The 22456-nt window shown below is 36.1% G+C and overlaps 1 protein-coding gene across 4 annotated transcripts in view; it reads left to right on the forward strand.

Annotated features, from left to right (window-relative positions):
- The window catches only part of SYT1 (synaptotagmin 1), a 327942-nt gene that overhangs the window by 251316 nt on the left and 54170 nt on the right, over window positions 1–22456 (forward strand). For 3 of the 4 annotated variants that reach the window (XM_021528113.3, XM_021528115.3, XM_021528114.3), the window contains 3 exons: window positions 2700–2822; window positions 5983–6150; window positions 9393–9560. In XM_021528113.3, coding sequence (XP_021383788.1) covers window positions 2700–2822; window positions 5983–6150; window positions 9393–9560 — 459 coding nt within the window. The remainder of the gene's footprint in view (window positions 1–2699; window positions 2823–5982; window positions 6151–9392; window positions 9561–22456) is intronic. The other variant, XM_021528116.3, reaches the window with a different exon arrangement.

Raw genomic sequence — 22456 nt, forward strand, 5'->3', positions numbered from 1 at the left:
AGTGCCACAAACTTGTCCATATCCAAACACTATTTCTTTCTCAGTGTTTTTTTTTAGTGGTTTAGTGTTTCTGAATCAAGGTCAAGAAGAATCATGTAGCTCCTCAGCTGATGTCAGTAATGTACAATGTTTCCATCTCTCATGGAAATAGCTTTCACCTTTCCAGTAGGCTTCTCATAACCTGTGGAGACGAGTTTCTTAACCCTACAGTGTTTCCTGCCTGCGCTTCAAAACTCCCTTGCACGAGAGATGTTAACTTCCCATTATATTTTCTGTGATCACAGTAAGAATTTTTTCACATTAAGCTACCCAACAGCTCTGTCATCTGGACTGAACAGCTTTGCAGAAGAGAATGCAGTTTTCCCAGAGAAAGTATGGATATATAACTATTGCCTTGATGGACTACAATTCCTCTGACTTGGAACTTAGCATATCATGTTCTTTTTGCCTTCTCACTTTTCTCCCTGGGGAATGGCCATAGAATATTTCCTCTCAAAGAAAATCTAGGTCAAAAGTAGATGGAAAAGCATAAAGTCCAGTACTTGTCCCAGAAACAATAATATACTGGAGCTGTATATCACACTTTTATCATGGAGTCCTCTTTTAGGACCATACTGGGATGATTCAGAGCAGTGGATCTTGGAGTTAACATCCCACTCTGACTTCCTGTTGTTTCCAGGCTCAGATAAAACTGGTTGCTTCAGGTAGATTGAGTCACATCTTTTTTTATGACCACAAAACATTAAGCTTTTTTTTATTATCAAAAGCAAGAGTGTTTGACATAATCATATCACTCCATATCCTGAAAATCCCATGTATAGTCTGCCAGAGAGCCTATCGGTTTTCAAGTGTCACAGTTGTTGTTGTACCAACAAAAATGTTGTGCTACAGTCAGGGAACTTACTAAGAGCTCAGTGATATCATGTCTCAAACCAAATTTCATTTCAGACAGTTCAGCCCTTCCAAATAGAAATGGTTAGTTTAAAAAATACTATTCTTCCAGTCTCACAGGTGATTCTGTCTATCACTGACCTTTCCCCCCAATCTCATCCAGGTACAATGTAATTTATGTTTCTACTAGAGAGTCCATCATTCACTAACATTCAGATTTTTACGAGACCCAGCTCCTCAGCTTGCAAAAATCAAAGCTGTTGGATTGTTTTCATTTGAGCTATGCCAACAGAATTTTTAGCTAATTTCAAAAGCAGAGAAATAATTGCTTAGTACCATGCAGTTTTGCGTCTGACCTTTTTTTATTTAGATCTGGCTTCTGGAGAACATTTTCTACTTCAGAGATGAATCTTCCTTCTTTCCAAACCCACACAACTGCTGCGTGGCCCTCGCTGTATTCAAGGCTGAGTGAGAATGTTAATGCTTTCATGTTTCTTCTTTCCCTAACCGCTGTCAGCTGTGTATATAGCTACTCTCTAGCCTTGCTACCTTTTCAGAGAGCTCCAGCAGCAATCTATTGTTACAAAATGCTGTATGTCTCCTACAACACAAAAAACCACAATTGCAGAAAAATTACATTGCAGCAAAGAATGCATCTTATTCTGGCACTTTGTCTGTCTGTGCAAACAGAAGCTTCATATAGAAAGAACCTTCAGATAGGGCTCTTACAGACAAGTACTCTGTTTACTGTAACATGGAAAGAATTCTGGATGAATGCTCAGTATTGATTCTTTATTTTCACACTCTCAACTTTACTTTCGCATTTTCCACAATTTTTCACTATTTGCCTCATCACTTTTGTCTATTTTTCATTTCTTGCCCAGGAAAGAATCTGCTAGAGTAAGATCTACATGGTTAATTATGGTTCATGTGGTTTAATAATTGTATTAATTACCTTTTGCACAGCGAAAATACTTCTGCTTTCTGGTACAGGAGAAATAATTACATCATTTAGTATTTTAATTATGTATAAAATCTCAGATAACTGATGTGTCCTTTAAAAAATAGATTATGTGCAGTTGACAAAGCTTGCAGGCAGTACTGCATTTCTTTATTTTTGTGTTTCTTTCTAAGCAAACTAAAATCAACTTGCAATCAATTTGGTTCAGCCAAGCTTTATTGCAAGAATGAATAAAAAGGAAATTCGTCTCGGGAGGGAGGGAAAAGGAGGAACATGCATTTGCTAATGGCATGGTGGAAACTTTGCTTCCATATTCATTCTAAAAACATGAAAAATGTTTGGCATATGATTGTAGAAAGAACTCATCCACAGCACATGCTCTTTATCACAGTAGTCATACAGAAATGTGTTGCCAAATGCAAACAATGCACAGCATGTATGACCAGGTTTGACATTGCCAAGATTCTTAAGTTGAATGAATGCGTGACTTGGCTTATTTAATAGCATGTTTGCCTCCTTGTGCCTCTTGAAGAGCCAGTCTCAGCCCAGAAGGACTATTTTTTCATGTCAAGATGATATTTTGTTTCTACTTGCAGGTTTTATGACAATCCTTGCTTGTTATAGTCCAAGGAGCTTTCTTCCTACTTCCATTGCTTGCTTGCTGATTTATAACATCTTAATGAGCAACTCAGAAAGTAGATATATATATCTATGAAAACTGCGTATTTGAATTTCTGCTGTTTTGCTTGCTTTTAATGGCTCTAAAATAGATTTGAGGATCGTGTCTATTTTAAACTGCTACTTGACAGTTTGCCTCATTTATGAATATTACATTTCTTCTTTCTAGGCTCTTAAGGATGATGATGCTGAGACTGGGCTGACTGATGGGGAAGAGAAGGAAGAAGCCAAAGAAGTTGAGAAGCTAGGGAAAATACAGTATTCTTTGGATTATGACTTCCAGAACAATCAGGTTTGAAACAACCAACCTATAATATTTTGTTTCTGTGTGTGCAAGTGGAGAATGAAGTAATGCATTTAGTTAAAGTAGATATTTCCAAAATTCTTACTACTTTCATGGAGAAAAGAGAGAAAATAAGACAGAAAATTCATTACATAGGTACTACTAAATTGGTATTGAATGCACTTACACTTTATATTACACCTTTAACCAAAAACTGAATATCCAGTTTTATCTAATGATTATTAATAACTTAAAGCATCACCAACCAATGTCAATCAACATAAATTATGGAGTTTGTGTGCAGTCACTATAATATAGCTTCAGCTTTTAACTATTTAAAACGTAAGCAAACACAAATGGGATGAAAAATAGAGGGACCTAAAGGTAAGTTGATTCACTAGGTCTTCTAGAAGGTTGGTAAGATTGCTTTCTCTCACTTCATCAAGTGTGTGCTTTGCTGTAATAGCTAGCTGCATTGGGTTCTGTTGCTCTCCATGAAAGTACACTTCCCAAAATTCTAGTTTGAAATAAAAGTTCAAATAAAAAGGTCTGTACCCCAAAAAACCAGGAAGGTTGGACAAGAATTTAAGGACTGATACTCCTTCAATACTCTGCTCTGAAGCTGGTAGGACTAAACTTTGGCATACTTACCAAGTTTTCAGAATATGTAGACCTAGAATTGACCACTTAACAAGTCTGGTCACAAGCTGAACTAGCTTGTATTTTATTCCCCTCCCTGGCCTCTTTGCCAGGAATCAGTTTTGTCTATTAAACCAATTCACAGCCTCACATTAAAATTCACTATGCTTAATTTTTCAAGCACACCAATTCATCTGAGTTCTTCACTTCTACTGTGTATATTTCAGTAAACTTGAGAACACATATCCTGCATTTAATTTTTTGACAATTTCCATCAAAATCACATAATTATTTTCTGTTTAGGGAAAGCAGTGACTACTGAAGGTAAATCCCCATTAATTCCTATTCATCACCTGAACTGCCTTCCATAAGTCCTTGTGATAATATTCTTTATTTGATGCTATTCATAGAGCATGGTACTCTTACTTGTTGCAAGGCTAAGACAATAAGAGAAAATAAGATAATTTTCTTTATTAGCAGGAAGGTATTTATACACAGCTATGACCTGCATAATAAATGATATTTGCCTGTATTTTCAACAATCTTCTGGCTACCAGTCTTTATTTTGCAATGTAAGAGCTAAAAAGAGTTCTGAAATCTTTCAAGAAATTGTTGCTAAAGGAGCTTTTCCTCAACTCCCAGAGTAAATTGCCTGACTTTGTGATAAGTCACACTGATCCTCCTTGAAATCAGTATGAAGTGTAGACCCTTCAGAAGCAGAAGATTTAATGAGGGGGAAAGGAAAAGCTGCAAATGTGTTCTGAAAAATGGATTTCATTTTTCTTAGACTATGAAAACAAATTTTCTGTGTGAATTTTATTAAAGGGTATGTTAATTTTATGAGCCATATTTTACAAAGGAAAATAGGATGGAAGAGCCACAAATCTGTAAGTCTGTATTGTCTTTAATTAAGATAATAAATTATCTGACTTGTGGATTTCTGTTTTGTTTTGCTGCTCTAAACTATGTAGCAACCTAAAATTTGTCAAAGGATAGATGATGCAAAAGAGTAGGAGGGGGGATTCAGTTATTTTAATATAATGCAATAGCATGGAACTACAGTCCCAAAATTTTATTAATATATTGTATAGGGTTAAGAATACAAGATGACCAATGAACTCTCCAGAGCAATGTGCCTCAGTTTTAGAGAGAGAATGGTAAAGGGGAATTTAATCGCTTTTCCACTCTGTTAACTAAAACTCATAGACTTGTTTTTCACTCTTTGATGTGAAAAACTTGGTGTAGATTCTGAACCTATTCATGTATTTGTGAACTGTTTTGCATCTAGAATAAAAATGAGACACAAAAGAAGCATTTTATACAGCAAAAGGAAAATGTTTCATCGAACTTAAGAGTCCTATCAGTGGGAAAGCATGCAGGCCATCCATACTGTGAATTTAAAACTGTCCAACTTTGAGGAGTCACTTAGAAGCCAGAAGTTTCTTTCACAGATTAACTACATTGTTCTATATTCCAGTTGATAGAGTTCCTGTTTCCAATTTTAAACAATTCACCCATGAGAGAAGTAAATTTATTGTGATTGAAGCACTGATTTAGAAGAAAATTTTCTCAGAGTTCATTCCCAATTCCTAATCTCTTCAGAATAACCTTGAAGAAACACTTCAATGTTTCCTTTAGTTTTGTATCTATGAAACAAGACTAAAAGTATTTTCTTTTTCTCAGCTGCATTATGCTGATGAGGCCTCATGCAGTCAGGGGTCTCTAGATTACATGACATAACATGACATACCATAGCATAAGACTTCATTTATAACACAAAAAAACAGTCAAGACATTTACAAGTTCCATCTGTGCTTCAGTCTTATATTTGAAGTGTATAAGAGATTTAAAAATACAATTTTTTGTCTTGCAGTGAGATTACAAATTGTTATTGGCATTTACTTACCAAAAGTTCATTTTCATGAGATATTTTTTGAAAATTCTGCCCTTAGTTTACTGCCTGGTTCCATTCATGTACTTAGCAAGAGAACATAAATGTAAGGAAGACTGCAAGATTCATTTGTTTTCAGTAAAGCTCTGCTGTGAATTTGCATTTGATTTTAATCACCTTTTGTGTTTGGTTGGGGGAAGGTTACGTGTTGGGGGTTTAGAATACAAATTTTGTAGTTAAAATTAGACATTCTTGATTGTTTAATAATGTGATTTCTATTCATGGTGCTCAGCATAGAAAAATAATGCACAAGAGGAGAGAGCAATTGAAAGTTATTTGATTGCAGTCTTTACAAGGATGAAGTCTGTATTTAGCTGTAATCAGCTGCCCTTTGAAAACCTCTTTTCTGCTTTAAAACAGCCTTTGTACAGTCTGCATCTGCCATAATTGGTTTTCTAAAGTCAATAGTGTTGCTTCATTTGCCTTCCTTAAAGGGGAGCGGGGGGTGGCAGGGAGAAGCAAGGGAAGTATAGTTTCTCCTAGACCAGAAATAGAGTCTGCATATGCATTCCTCTGTTACGGTATTTTTATAGATATCTATTTGAAATTTAATTCTGCTGTTTTTTCCTCTCTTTTCAGCTTCTGGTTGGGATTATTCAAGCAGCTGAGCTGCCTGCATTAGATATGGGTGGTACATCGGATCCCTATGTGAAAGTCTTCCTGCTGCCTGATAAGAAGAAGAAATATGAGACAAAAGTCCACAGAAAGACCCTTAACCCTGTTTTCAATGAACAATTCACATTCAAGGTAGTTTTTTATAATTATTGATATTTCTTAATTTAACTACTTTGTATCTCATGCTTGGCTATGAATTTAGATGTCTTAGTTAGTTGATAATTGCAGCAAAATGATTTTTCATGTTGTAGTAAGCCATGATACTCAATCTTGCTATATAATACAGGGTCAGATAGGTTTAAAAGGCACAGTTTGGTTTTAGGCACTTAGATTATCCTCATAGATGACAATCTGATCCATATTTTATGGCTGGATAAAACATACAAGAAATTCAGAAAACAGTGGCACTTTGACAAATCTGATGTAAATTTCACTAGACTAGCATTTTCTTTAAATATCTGATTTATGAAATTCAAGATAACATTTCCTGGAATATATATTAAAACTCAAGGGTAGTAAATTGGTGAAGAACAATATGGCAGATAAATCTTGCCAGATTTTGTCATAGCAATTCTTTGCCATGGTACTTTATGTATGAAAAGAAATCCTTTCTCAGGTTTAATAAAATAGGAATTAAATAAATATAGGTAAGCCTTATACTGCAGTATTTACATCATTCCAGTAGTATCTATTAATAGTGTTTTTCTAAAACTATGGCCGAATTTAAACCCCAGTTAAGTAGAATAAAGGAATAATGTACAGCATGTTTCACAGGGCTTCTCCTTATATACATTCCTCTGCTGTTACTTCAGGCCTTTCTCTTTGTGCCCAATCTTATAATGACAGCTACAGATTGAACACAGGAACAGTGAAAGACTCAGGCTATGAAATCATTCAATGAGAAAGATATCCCTGTGGGCCACAACTACTACTGCATATATATGCTTATTTTTCCTTGAAGATGTTCATAAAAGTAATCTTTTGTGGGGAGTTATTTCTTTCTTGAGCTTTCCTTAGAGAGTATTTAAAAGAAAATAGAGTTTTCAAATTACATATTCCCATTCAGCTCACAAAAGCAAAGAACAAATAATGCTGTCATCTAAGATGAAGACAAAAGTTATAAATCAGATCAGCCACTTCTGGGCTATAATGTCCACTTGTTATAAGTCACATCTGCAATATTTAAATTTTATGCTCCAGAAAATAGTTTGTTTTCCATGCCAGACCTGACAGAGTGCTTAGGTGCATCTCAATATGGTACTGATCATCCCCTGTGATCTGTGGTCTGTACTTGAGATAAAACCAGCAGAGCATGTCAGGTACTGTCATTGTTCTGAGGACTCCAGTGACCATTTAACTGGAGCTGCAACTATAATAACAACTTCCGTGGGAACTGTTGACAGTGTCTCATTTACTTGTGCAGAGCTTTGCTCCTGTGACCCACTTCAGGTGGTGCACAGCTTCTGTTGGCATCCTTCCCATCTCTCTGGCAGTGCTGCCCACCAGGCAGCCCAGGCCCGTTCTGTTGCCTTCTCGCAGGGCACAGCTGCTTGCCTTCCTCCCAAAGTGCAACTAATGCAAATGAGTTGACTTGTGTTTCTGCTGTATTGCATCTTGAGCCCTGAACCTTAGTCCCTCCCTTTTTCATTTCTTTTGCCCAGACATCCATGGTGCTGTGCCAGGGTGCAAGTGTTTGTCAGATGGCAGCTGTCTAAATTGTATACCCACACTGCATTGACAAAAGGAACCGAAAAATCCCAGCTGCACTACACCAGCCTGGTAGAAGGAGGTGTTCCTCCTCAGATCCAAAGTGGGAACAGGGTTCATGTCTAGAGGAATGACATGTCTGTGCCAGAAAAAAACTCCTGTATGCATGTCCTTTTACCAAGTTCTTACTTGCTTTAAATCAAGAGACCGATTATATCTGAGCAGGGAGCAGGGAGAGGGAGCAGCCTTTCATTAGAGCTGAGGCCATCCTTGATAGTCCAGAGCAAAGCTGGAGACTGAAGCTATATTAGAAGTAATAAATTAAGGAAACATTTAGAAAGGGAGGTAGCTAAAATGAGCTTTACTGAGGACAAGAACAGAAAAGTAAATAATGATGAATGTATTCTTTGAATTCCAAGTGACCAAGAATCATTAAGTGGTATTGTAAACTAACAGAGAAATAAACTTTAGAACATTTTTCTTCTCCTGTTTTCCAAGCTGTGTAAAAATAAAACTAACATTTTTCCTTTCACATACCTTTTCCCTTTTTAGAAGCTACAGATAATTAAGAGAATGAAAAATAGATTTCACTGTAGTATTTACTAAGGTACACAACCATGTACTACTGAAAGTATTCAACTTGATAATAGAAGCTAGATCTGGCTCTCAACTTGATAAACTTATTTTAAATGTTATATAAAATGTTACGTAAAGAGAAAATTACTACTTATTAGTAAGTATTTTAGTAAGCAAGTGGAATCTGAACAGTAACAAGAGACAACAGTCCTAGGGTTTAAGCAGACAAGAACATAGAGGTTAACAAGGCCAACGGTAATGTCATGCTTTCATTTTCTAATTAATAAAGAAGTATTTACTGAATCCCATTGAAACGATTTATACTCACAGGATATATTCAGAATGACTGAGTGTTCATACAAATCCAAACAATTCCTAAATCAGACCTTTTCAGACAGCCACTCTGGTGCAGCTTACCTGAACTGCATGTCTCCGTCCTAATATTAAAAATGTGACTCGTAAACATCCAAACCACAGCATCTATCTGAACCACGTGAGAACAACTGGAGAATTAGTCAGAACTTGGCCTTCTGCCACCACAATTTCTAGTTACACACTGTGACTTAAAAAGCACCTTAGTGTCTATAACATGTGAGAGGTGTAGTATTGAAAAATATGCCTTGGTAAGTAATAGGTATTGGTACTGTAAGAGACATATCCAGTGTCTAATTACTTTGTTTCATATATAGTAAGCCAGCTCTGGTTTTTTCATGAGTCTGGGAGCTAGTCATCTCTGAGTGATGACAGGTGATTTATTGAAGAGAAAACACCATTGTGTGAAAAGTTCATGTGTCTTCAGTGCAAGTAATTTGGCTTCTTGTTTCGGTTTCATCACCCACAAAATGATTTGAAGTAGAATGAGAAAAACCTGGGAGTGATGAGTGAGCTGCCACATTGTTCTATTGAGTGCCGGAGCCTTGTCTCAAGAAATACTGCATCTGGTGACTCTGAAACAAATGCACCTCATAATTTTCTCTGCAGTTCAATTTACCTGAGATGACAGCTGATAAACCAAAGAAATAGATTTGCATTGTAGTGGACCAATCTTTATTGTCTCAGATGCAGAGTTTGTCATTTCCTTGTCTTTGCAGGTGCCATACTCTGAGCTGGGTGGAAAAACTTTAGTGATGGCAGTTTATGACTTTGATCGTTTCTCCAAACATGATATCATTGGAGAATATAAAGTTGCAATGAACACAGTGGACTTCGGTCATGTCACCGAGGAATGGAGGGACTTGCAAAGTGCAGAGAAAGAAGAGGTAAGAAAAATCAAGCTTTTTTTCCTCCCAGAACATTTTTAACCTCACCTAGAAAAACAGACAAACTAGCAATATTTGTTTTTGCCGAGCCAGCTCCCATCTGTTACCAGCATTTCTTAGATTTACTTTGCCTGATAAATTTTTGATAAACATCTTTTCCAATACTCACTGAATGCGACATTCACCTCTGTTAATTCAATCAATCTTTTTGATACTTTATGCAACATATTAAAAATGTTTTCATGAATTTGACATGTTCTTGAATTGGTGCATTTTGGGGATATAGAATTTGCATTTGATTATAAGTGGTGCGTGTTTCGGTTTCTTGATGGCTCTCAGGGGTTTGCATCGCAGGACATTTTATTGTGCATGATGATAATGGTAGGGTTTCACTGAAATACCTTACAGTTTTATTGAACTGCTATCCAATAATATCCTTTGATTAGAATTATGAATTTTACAAAAACCTTGGAATGGCACCTTACTCAAATATTTATCACCTTTTTTATTTTCCTCTCATTGTCAACATCACTTGGATCAATTATTTATTAGGTATAGTGTTACATATACACAAGACACTTGGTGGAAATATTTCATCATCAGATTGTGCATCCTGTGAGCTTGTTCATACTGATACATCCAACTTTTTGCTTATTGTAAGACTATTTTGTCCTCATTTTTACATTATTTCTTCTTTTATTTGACAGACAGTACTTGCCCACTCAGAGTGCATAGCATGCTTTAATTTTCTAGTGAGAGAAGAAGTAATCATGAGTCTGAGTTTCTCATCATGTAATTCAGCTAATAAAGTGCTTTGGATTCAAATCTTAGTTTCTATAATTAAAGGGACAATCTCTGAATGAAATCTTTCCTTCTCACAAGTGATGTAAACCTGAGTATTGATTTAGATTAAAAGTGGTGAAAACAGCATCAAATGCAGAGCCATGAAGCCTTCTCAGTTTTCAGAAATTGTAGATTTCAGTCTTCCTTTTTGAGTGTTTTAAAGACTGTATTGGCTTTTTTCAACTGCTTATTGATTTGAAAGCCACTGCTTCATTGAGACTGTTCTGCATGTCATTGTTTCATAGTGGTAATATTTGCAGGGACATCAGTGCCCTGCCATATGGGGCATTTTTCTTGTGCTCTTGGAGTTAAATATGAAAATGAAAAAAAGAGATAAAGGAAGTTTTTAGTTCTAGGGCCCTGTTCTTGAAGTGTCCAGCATACTAGAAAGCTGGAAATGTAAAATTGGAGCGTAATCCTTCCAAATTTTATTAAGTAACAAATTTCATTTGTATTACTTACTTTTATTACACTACTTTGTGTGATTTCAAAATGTTTCATGCTTTTCTGTTTCAAAGCACATGAAATAAGCCAAACTATGAAAAAAGGAATTGTCACTTTGCCTTTGTAGTATAACTTTAGGCTTTTAGAATATAAACAAAGATATCCCTATACGCAGCTTACAGATAACATGCTACAGATTAGTGTGGGGTTTCATCTGCCTTATTACATAGAAAGTTGCTTCTTAAGTATTCTAGCTAACATCCACAGTAAGATCTGATGCAGTCACTTGGTTGCTTTCATAAAATTCATACCTTGCTAATACAATATGATTAAAACCTAGCTTGAAACAGATATTGAGTGTGTGAACTACTTCCAGAAATGCATTCTGAGTTGGAAAATACTATTTATTAAAACAGAAGGAGATAATTAAAATAAATAATTCTCGAAGTATTTGGATATTAGAAGAGTATTGCAAGAGCTTTGAATTGTTTGCTGTAGAGATGAAATCTAGATTGCCCTCACCTTTCTTCAAATTTCAGGAACTGTTTATGCAGAAAAAACACTGTTATTTTTATACTTTTTTGATGGAACCTTTTTGAAGTTGCCACCAAAGCATAGCTATTTTATTTATAAGGACCTAGGCAATATGATGATTTGAAAACTATGCTTACACCAACTCCTTAAATATTTTTTCATACTATAGGAAGTCTTGTGTGTTTTATTTTTGCATCTCGGTGCTCAAGCATGCAAGGTATCCAGTCAATATGGAAAAATATCACAACTTGAGGTATATGGAGACATTGTAAACTTAATTTTCTATATATTATGTGTAGCTGGTTCGTGACAGCTCATAAGCTCACTGTACAAATAAAAAGTGATCCTAGAAAAACTACTTACTTATTAGACAAGTGTATTTAATCCAAACTTAATTCTGCTCTATTATGGAACCTCTACTTCTGTCATATATATGTTGAGCCAGATTCAAATAATTGCTTAGCCCAATTTGGAAGAGAAATCTCTACCAAGAAGCAGGAGAGGTGCATCTGTCAGAAGTTTGAGAGTTGTGTTTCACATGAAATGCATATTCCATATTTGATTCAAGTACCTTACCATCTTTGATATTCCAGTCCCTGCTCCACAGAAAACATTCCAAGCAAATTCTAGTGTATTTGAAGTGGTAATAAGTAGGGATGGGAGAGATCATATCTGCATAAAGGGGTTGTCATCTGACCCAGCAGATGTTGAAGAATTCACAGCAGATACAGCTGCAACCAAGAAGTACCCTGGTTTCAGAATTAGCAAAGACAACACTGTGTATATGAAGGCTAACATGATTTACCCCTATCAGATGTGTAGCAGTAGACACATGTTTGTCTCTTGGTAGTGATCATGAACATGATATGGTGGTCTGGCTTACTAAAACAACAAATTAAAACCTGAGCAACTGGATTTAATCCAAAAATTTATAACAAATGTAATTCTATTGCTAACAAAATATGTTTTGCTATTACACATATTTTAATTGTGTAATTAATTTGTCCTTGAAAAGCACATCTGCATGAGATTTGCAATATTTGAAGAATGACAGGCTTTATTTTATTTCTTACCCTTACAACGCTTGGGCAAGTTTGTCAGTTCTCAGCATCCTAGTGCTAACTAAAATTCTAAATATGAAATTCAGTATAAGTTTGAAATTAAGTATAAGTTTCCATAGTGTCCTTAATGGTTTAATTATGACCTCTAGACAAGATGTATACCAAAGTGAATCAGTGGCAGTTGTCACTAATCACTTTAAAAGAACTATCTAGGTGGCATCAAAATGAATATAAAAATCTCAGTTTTAGTTTATGTCAGATTCAGTTGATGCACATCACAGAATTACAACTTAATTACCACTTCAATCATAGGGGGCAAAACAATTTTACAAGCAGTTACTCTTCTTTTTGTTCATAAAGCTCCACTGTACATTCTGTCCTTTTTTTTTTACATAGGCTTAAAACTGAAGACAGAGGGTGAAGGTTTAATGAAGTAATGTAACCTCTATCTCTCACAGCCTAGTCACTTGAATGGCATCTCTCTGACACTGCATTCTCTTCTGGGAAAGGTCTTATTAATATATTTATGTTGGTGAAGTACTTTGAAGGTACAAGCCTTTATATGAGCATTTGTTATGACTATGAGAGGGCTTTGGGAATGTGCAATGACTGCTAAATATTGAGGAGGCTATTACTAATGAGCTGCATACCTTGAATCTTTTTTCCTGCTTTTAGAACTGATGTCCCTGTGTCTAGTAGTCCTTCAGTCTCATTTGACTGAGTGTGGGAGGGAGGAGTGGTAGATACTGAAAGGTTATTCACTTTTACCAAGTCTGACATATAATGGTTTGGGCACAGAGTGTTAAAAAGCAGATCACAATAGTTTGCTCCTCTCTGTCATCTACCAGATGTCATTGCTATTAACTTTATCTGAGTACACACTGCATCCAATATCTGTTATCACTCCAGTACAGAAGGCCAGACAGACCTCTTCTTTGCTCACAGCAGTGTGAATCATACTGAGAGTCATCTTCTGAATACTTCAGCTGATTTCCCTCCAGACATTTTGTTATATTGGCACTTAAATTGAAAACTGTTTGTAGCAAACATGCCAAGAAATTTTAGGGAATATACAGAAGAGCAGAAACAATTCTTTCCCTTGAAAGCAGTGGAGAAACAGTGTTGTTTCAGAAGGGGAAGGATCTTTGTTGACCTAACAGTATCCACCACCAAGAGTTCTGCAGGTATTTCACAACTGCCATCACATGAGACTCTGCATTATCTGATCAGGCATCCACCATGGTTAGGTTACATGATGGATCGTGCTCATACCACAAGGGGTGATGATGGGTATATGTTATACAAGGCTTCTGAGTGGGAGGTCTGCTGGAAAGCACCACACTCCTACATGATGCACAACCCCCAGCAGGAGAGATGCACGGTGCTGCCTTGGAAATGGGTGAGAAGGAAGCGTTCTGCAGATGGAGAGTGAAAGAGCATTTCTGTGAACATTGACCATGCTGTTCATGAGGATTGTTCTTTCTTGCCTTATCCAAAAGTAAAAGGTGAAGGAAGGAGGTGGAAAACTGGGCCTGAAACACATGTATTTAATACCTTGGTGTACTTCATAGAAGTTAGAGACCGTCACAAAGTTAGTGAGCCACCCAGCTCATTGACTCTCTGGAACTGAAACTTGCCGAGATCTAAGAGGGAAGGACATTTTTTTAAAAATCACTGTCAAATTACAGCAGCAAATCACTGTTATTTTCTGTTATAGTTACATGAGCATTGGACAGATAATCTAATAGGCCTTTCCCATCACTAGTAATAACACTTAGTTCTTTTACAGCTTTTCAGATAGCACAGTGCTTTGTGAAAGAAAGTATCATTATCCCTATGGAGATGCTGTCAGAGTGTCAGACAGATTTTAAAATGTGAGATTTCCTTTATTTAGTTGCATGTTATATTGGAACACCATGTTTTCTTCATGGTGTTTACATCTTCTCAAGTTCACTTCTTCTTACTCCCAATTAAAACATTAAAATGTTAAATCTAAGGAGGTTTTAATTTTCAGGTTTTGTGAAGAGTTTATGCAGTAAACAAATTGTTGAATGCCTGTTCAGTGCTGTAAGTGCAGTATCTGTCCCGCCAAGGAACTGAATTTCCTGCTGAGACAGGGAACAAAACAGAGGTTCAGAAGTTTGAGAATAAGTAAGCCTGCTTTAAAATTCTTCAGCACTTAATCAGTTGTTTTTCATCTTGAAATTGAAGATGCTAAAATGATTTTAAAGGTAAAACAATATGATTCAAGTAGAGCTATAAGGGTACTGATTTCAGTTCATTAGAATTATGCATTTTTTTTCCTCACCTTTTATACTCAAAGTGCTGACAATCCTACTATATACCTTTGTTGAGTATTCTCTTTCCTAACTCCCTCTCTGGAAGAGATGCCTTAGGAGGTCCCTTTCTTATGTTATAATAAAAATAATGTAATTGGCTTACTTGAACTCAATAGGAAGCTTGTCTCAATTCATCTCAAACTGTCTGGCTTTACAGATATTAAATTCAAATACAGAAGGCAGTATAAAAGAAGAAGAAGCTTGGTGATAGTGTTAAATTCAGGTTCTTCTAGGGCCTTTCTGTTCCTGGACAGTATTCATTCTGAGATCAGAAAAACATGTATTGCTTATTTGCCAAAAAAATTCTTATTACAATTTTCCTTCCATGTGCAGAAGGGCACCTTGAGGTCAAACTGTGCTGAAATAGTAGATTCTACATTTGGTGCTAAGCATCTAATGACCCGTAATACACAAAATAATAGTAATACTTGTTTCAGACAAAGTATATTGCTAAGAACCTTGTAGAAAATTACAAGGCCAAAGGAAGGAATAGTGGGAAATTCCCAGCCTCCACATATTAATATTACTGCGTGGGATTTTATTGTTCAAGCAGAAGGTATTTTAAAGTTCAATGACACAGCCACATTCAATGGCAAGCAGTATTCTTAATAGAGTTTTTATAGTTTTGAGAAAGCTACTGAAAGGGATCAAACCCATCTGAAGCTAGAGTATGAAGAGATATTTTGGATGGAAACTGCAGAAGGAATTCCAGGAAATAAAGACTTTATTATGGAGTACTCCCAAGTATAAAGTTCTGTAGAGAGAAAATGGAGAGATTGCAAATGGATCTGTAGGACCAGCTGGTGAGTGAAAGGGTCGCAGAACATGCTATATCTAGAATTGTTCAGCATTGTTCTCCAACTGGACTTTTATATGTTTACTTATTTTTCTGACTACCAACATCAGTGAATGCATAATCCAGAGGCAGAAATGCCCTCACTGGGATTCTGGGCAGAAGCTTCGTGGTAGTCCAGGCTAATACATTATTACCCTTTCTCCTCTACATTTCCAAACCAACAGTGACAAAAATCATTATCTGATTGCTGTTATAAACTGAGATCAGGAGGTAAGAGAAGCTGTAAAACAGCTGTATCAAAATATAGTGTCAGTAGAAGGACCTTCAGAACAGAGAGCAGCATTTTTACAGTCATGAAGGAAGAGCAGGTCTCACAAAGATGATAACATTATTTTCACTGGAAGGTTGAGGAAGAGTTGTATGCTACTCCAATCTCTTTGTTTTGTTGTGCCCACTCCATGTAGAGCTATTTTATTTTCCAGAAACATCAGAGAAAGATGTATTTTTGAAATGAAGAGAGGTTTAGGAATAGTGGTCCAAAAAGAAAGAGATAAGCCATTTTCTTTATTTTTTTCCTCTATCACCTTTTAAACACTGATTTAAATCATGTCAGAGATTACCATAGTAACCATTTAACCTATTTTCAGAGCCTTTTATGTTTTGTTTTAGTTCAACAATGAGCTTAAACTGGTATTTGAAGCACTTTGCATTGTACCTGTGGCAGGAATTAGCACAAAATGCTTTAATCACAGTTAGAATCCGGAGCATAAGGCTGTATGGTCAGTTCAGAGGTATTAGACTTTTATTTAATTTATGCTAATGTTTCAAGAGGTAGAGTACATGAATTTAGGAAGTATACCAGCTCTTATTTCTAGGCTAAATGCATGTCAGACAGAGATAACTCAGTCCTACAATTATGCTGAAAGTGGTCTTACTCACTCAGATTTGCACATTAATTATCACAACAAACATTATTTTCTGTGATTTTTTTAGAGAAGACAAATCTTCTATGACGTGGGTCATTTATATTAGATAGCATTAAAATTTTCTTTCTGAAAAAATTCATTTCAAAAACCTTTGTTTTCCTTAGAAATAGTGGTAATTCCTATCAATTCATTTAGACATTTCTCTAAATTAGGTGGTATTATTTGCCCTAAATCTGGAGGACTCCTAAGTCTTCAGGAGCATTTCAAAGAATCTCTTGTAGTTGAACTCAGTCTAGGAAACAGGCAGCATCCTGGAGCTAATAGTGTTCTCCCAGTTCCAAGTTGGGAGGAAGGTGGCACAAGGAAACCCCCTTACAAGCTTGAAAGTTAGACCTTGCTTGGTTTTGGAACAAGGAACAAGCTAAAAACTGTCTGATTCTCAGCCCTCAGCAATATTTGTTATAGGCAGCTTTGCACCTCCACTGGAAAATTTTTAGAGGGCCTTTAAGACCAAAGTGTTCCTGATTTTAAGAAGTATGTTTCTGATTTTAAGAAGTAGATGAAGAAAATAACACATCCTTTTTATAGCTTCGGCAATACTCTGTCTCTCTTTAAAATGTGTACTTTATTTGTTACTTGGATGTTACTGGATTCTGCTCTGTTGCTGATTCTTGTTATACCCTTCTTAAGTAGATTCAAGGAATTTAATACATGATGCTTGCTCTTCTCTACAGTACTTATTCACTGTAATCAAGTCATGTCCAATCTTCTTTTCAGAAAGCTGCAGAAATTAATCTTTTATGTTTTTCAAAATCAGGTTTTCATTTTTCCAGTAAGAGTTATGGCTTTTTACCTTCTTTGTAATTTTCAGCATCTGAAAAAATGTGTATATACAAGAGCTGTGTGCAGTATACTTTATTTCTTTGGCAGGTAGACCAAGTCAGCAGCCTCTTCTAATCATGTCTACTGTTGACTGTTTTGCACAGCATTACACTAGCAGTTCATGGTCTGTAGCTTATGACCCTGAATCCTCAGTAGGAGGTATTGCTTTGTAAGATACCTTGTCTGATTCAGAAGATACTTAGAAAAAGTCTGGAGTTCTTTGTCTTAGATTGTAGAAAATTTGCTTTAGGCTGTATGAAAATGTCCTGTTTGTAACTGGTTACAGGTAATTGATTAAGCACTTTCTTTCTGACCAACCTGTTGCATTGATATTTACTGTTATGACAGTTTTTATATCACCTGCCTCCTTTGTCAACAGAATATCTTCCCCACGTATAAAAACAGCAGTAGACCTTGAATAGAAAAAAATAAAAAATGTGCCTGCTTCCTTCATCAAGCAAATTTCCACTCTTACCAAAGAGGGAATCTGTTTTTAGTTGAAAAGACCTTTTTTTTCCATAAAACAATGTGACGACACATTCATAATACTTTATATCCTTTAAATCAACATTATTACAATTTTTATTAATTCTTCTTTTGTTTCATCTGTGTTTGATAAAATACAAATGACTGATAGATACCACCTTTATCCTATTTGTCCTTTTTTGAGTAAGACAAGTAAAATGTTAGCACTGTTTCAGCCTTATTTCCCTTGTGGTCCAAGATTTATTAAAAAGGAACATCATCAAGCCAGAGATCTTATGATAAGTGCAGTCTTCTGTCCTAGATTTTTAGCTAACTGCAATGAACTCTTTCTTTTTACTGAAGAGATTAATACAATTGAGTGTGTGGTTCTGATTGCTACAATGACCTTTGATGAGCTGCCTTGTCTTCCTAAAGAAAGTGTTAAGAGACCTTTTCAAAGTGAAATAGTGAAGAGAAGTAGAGTAACAAAAAAGGAGTTTGCCACTATGTATTTATCTAACACTTTAATATCTTTCAGTGGTTTCATAAAAATAAATGCTTGAGTGCTTAGCTTAAGAAGTGGATATAAGCCTGGTAAGGGTAAGTCAATAGATTTGAATATGTAGCACTGGTTTGAAGGACCTCATTCTTGAACTGAACACAAATATTTAATATGCTGAACTTAAGAAATATAATGCAAGGCATTATAGTAGGAGATGGTAGTAGGAGATATGTGTTAGTTTCTTCATTTCAAGTGGAACCAAAGACAAAAATACTGAAATTATCTGAGGGATCATTTTATATCTGAGAGATAAATAGATATTGCTGACTTCCCTCAAACTAGGGAGCACTAGAATGGGAGCTCTTCTGAGCTTTTCAGCTTGCCTCTTTTCCAGCTGCATATTCTTTACCCTACCTCATGTTTAAGCAGTTCCAATGCTCTGGAAAAATCTTCAGTATAAAAATCAGTAAAAGAGGACAATGTGAGAAAACTTTCTAAATGAAAAACAGTGATACAGAAAGGAACCTCTAGTCCTGCATGTGCTTGTGGCACAAAAGCAGTGAATGGAAAAAGATTACATTGGCTTGGGTGAAATTTTACATGAAAAAAAATCTTCACCTTGATAAATTACAGGTGGAGAACTGTCTTACTATAAGTCTTCACCTACCAGCTGTCAACTTAAATCAGCTGTCTGTGGTTTTCCCATTAGCAAATCCAGTTTCTTTTCATCTTGGCTCTACCAGTCCTTGGTGTACAGCCCTTTTCAAGTCATTGCTGTAGTGCAGCAGGAATCCTTGTTTTTCTGTGTGCCTAAGTTGTCTCTATATGAAAATAAAGGCACAAAGTGGTTCTGGTGTAAAACTGTTGCATGCTGCCCTGGAAGTTGTAGAGCAAGATGAGACAATTTCTTTAAGTGTAAAGGAATGCAATTTCTTAACAAAGATGGGTCCTCAGATTCTTGCCCTGTTCAGGGAAACCCTTGAGCATGTGAGGGATCATCATACGTTCTGTTTGGCCTGCCTCTAGCTGGCAAGGAAGCTTCTAGTTTTAAAACAATGCCAGTATGTATTGCCTCTTTCCTAACTGCCAGCTTAGAAGGTTTTGGAGAAGGATGCTCTGTTGTGTGGGGTTTGTGATGAGGGTCATAGAAGAGAGCTGGAGGTAGTGCTAGGGGATACTGTGGAGGAACATGAAAGCTGAACTGGTGCTGCAGCAAGCAAGAAAGGAGAGAAATGTCTTAGTAATAGGTCTTATTGTCTTAGTAGTTTGAAGTTTCAGGAAAGGGAAGAAGATGGCTGCCTGTGAAGGTAATCCATGAATTCCACTGAATTTCTCTTTATGGTTTTTTCAGAGCAAATATAAACATAATATTATATGGTTTCAGTAATGGAAGCACTGATTTTACTGATAGTCTTTCCCTGGTGCTGATGAATTTCAGCAGTAGTTACCAGCAGCCATAGATGATTAGTTATTCCATCATACCAATCATTCCCACTTTTACTGGTTCAAATCAGCTTGTTTCTGTCTTGGAGTAATCAATAATGTATGGTTGTTGTAGCAAGAACTCTGTTCATGTCAAGTTTTTTGTACAGTACCACATGCAGTCATACCTCTTACAAGGAAGAAATTGCTAATTATTTTGATTCTTAATTGCAGTTCTTTACTGTCTACTGATTCTATATATTTTTGCATGTATGCTGTAATTCCAGTTCATAATCTAAAGGTTTCAATCACCTTTAGAAACTAAAGACACACTTGGTAGTAGACACTGCACTAACTGAGCATTAAAATGCTCTTACTACAGAAAATTTCAAATCAAGCAAGGGAATTGTAGTGTGGCTTTCTATTACCCTATCACAGAAGGACAATGACTTTCTGTAGAGTGACTGCAGTGCATATATAATATTTTAATAATTAGATAAAAGCTTTGTGATTTGACTTCTCACAATGTCTGATAAGCCAAGAAAAAAATCTTTCAAATGTATTACATTTCCTTTCAATGTTGTACTTAAACTACTCAGTAGAAGGCTTGCCTTGTGATATACTGTGGTTAATAGGTTTTCCGTGCTGTCAAAAGTAATAATATTAGTGTGCCATTCAGTTAAATTAATTTTGTTTTGTGCACTGGTCTGCATAGACGTGAGTGACATTTAGAAATAGGATCAGGCAGGAGTTGAGGAGAATCAAGTGGCAAAACAGAGGGACAATCATTAAAGCAGAGCAGCCAGCTGCAAGCATTTGTGGATAGGCAAAGAGTTACAGAATACCAAGCCATGACCTTCAGCCATATATGATTCTTTTCATTAATTCCTCCCTTTCTCATTTATTTAAGAAATTCATTTTCCTATTGTTTCATTAAGAACTTGGTATGTTTGGCAGCATGGTCTCTTGTCTGGGAATCAAAGAGTGCAGTTTGGCTAATCTTTGATTTCTTCAGCCACAGCACTTCTCATTTTGCATCTCATTATGATGTTTTTAAACTGATGACTGTGAAGTGCCATTTTCCTCTTTCCATTTTCTCTGCTTTTTAGAAAGCAGTAATTGAAGTACTCTCTCTAAATAGTTAAAAAATGTAATAAGTGGACTAAAAGGAGGAAACTGAGAAAACCTAGTTTGTTAATGTTTTAATAACATTGTCTGGTTCAAATTTATTGCCCAAATTGCTTTTAAGTCCGATTTACCATTATGTTGGGGAATAGTTACGGCAGTTAAACGAAATGCAATCCACTATTTATACACACACACACACACACACACACACACACACACACACACACACACACACACACATATATATATATATATATATATATATATATATATATTGCAATAAGAGGACAGAGATGTCATGAATTTCTGTTTCAAGTAATACTGTTCAGAGGGGGCTGGGGTAAAGAAGGAAAAATAAATTGATTTTTTTCTTTCCGGATAAAGATCCTGATAGGTCTGTTCCTTTTAAGCAAAGGTAAAAAGTAATGCTGGCAAAAAAAAGGTTGTATCACAAAGAGTCAGAGTAGGACTGTGGTAGGGAAATCAGTCAAAAGCAATATGCAATTAAGTCCTTTCTTTTGGCTCTTTCTCACTTTATAGCTTAACTGTGTGCCTACAGATACCACCTCCCAATACCTTTAGTGAATTCACTTCATTTGAAAGATTAGTCCCTGTCTGCTCTCGAATTTCTCCCTTTTAAAATTTGCCTCATGGACCTTCTATTTCTGTTTTCTCTTCACCTAATATCAGTCTCTTTTCCATGTCTTCTTTAGCCTATTGTCACTGCTAGTTGCTTTTCTAAAGGGTCCAAAGTGGGCCCTATGGATCTTTGCCTTGAGAATTCTGTTTCTTCCAAGGTCTCATGCTATAACCTATTTCACTTTGCTGCTGGATTTACTTGTTAGATGTCTTGTAACTACACTTACATTATCAGGGGCTTCCTTTTGTGGCCAAGTGTGCACATTTGAAGAGAGTGTAATCTATGAAGATTCTTCTAAAAGAAAAAAGCTAACAGAATGTTTAATCAGACATTCTGTACTTCCGTTTTGTAAGACAAAACACTGACGGATCATAGAGTAAGGAATGATGCAGTGGGGCACTTGTCTGTTCATATTTTATTCTTTGAAAATACTTTCTTTAAAGTTGCAGTAGGTACAATCATGAAGATGGTTCTGCCTTCTCTTTTAGCACTTACTTACTTCCAGCTTGGTTGCTCTTTTCATGGGCATGAAATTCTTTCACACAACAAAGGAATTACTCTGTTGTCAGATTAATGTTATAGTTAAAGCCTTTAGGTTTATATTGACTGGATATGTAGAATACATTTTGCAAGTCTGAAACAGGTACTTATGCAATAAGCCTTTTGCCTGAAAGGGTTGAGAGAGCTCTGTCTCCCCTCTCCACTCTTGGTATTTTATCCAAAAAGTACTGCACAGACTTTGGGGTACAGTGGTACTTATTGTGCATACATATTCATGTGATAGTCTCCACCATGCCATAAGGGCTGACATGTTAGCTCCAGCTTTTCTTCCCCTTCCTTATCTTTCTCTGCTATACCATCTATTTCTAGCCTGATTCTACAAACTGAAGTCTAGGAGTTTCTTGCTCACTTCC

This window comes from Lonchura striata, chromosome 5 (assembly GCF_046129695.1).
Source record: "Lonchura striata isolate bLonStr1 chromosome 5, bLonStr1.mat, whole genome shotgun sequence".
NCBI lineage: Eukaryota > Metazoa > Chordata > Aves > Passeriformes > Estrildidae > Lonchura > Lonchura striata.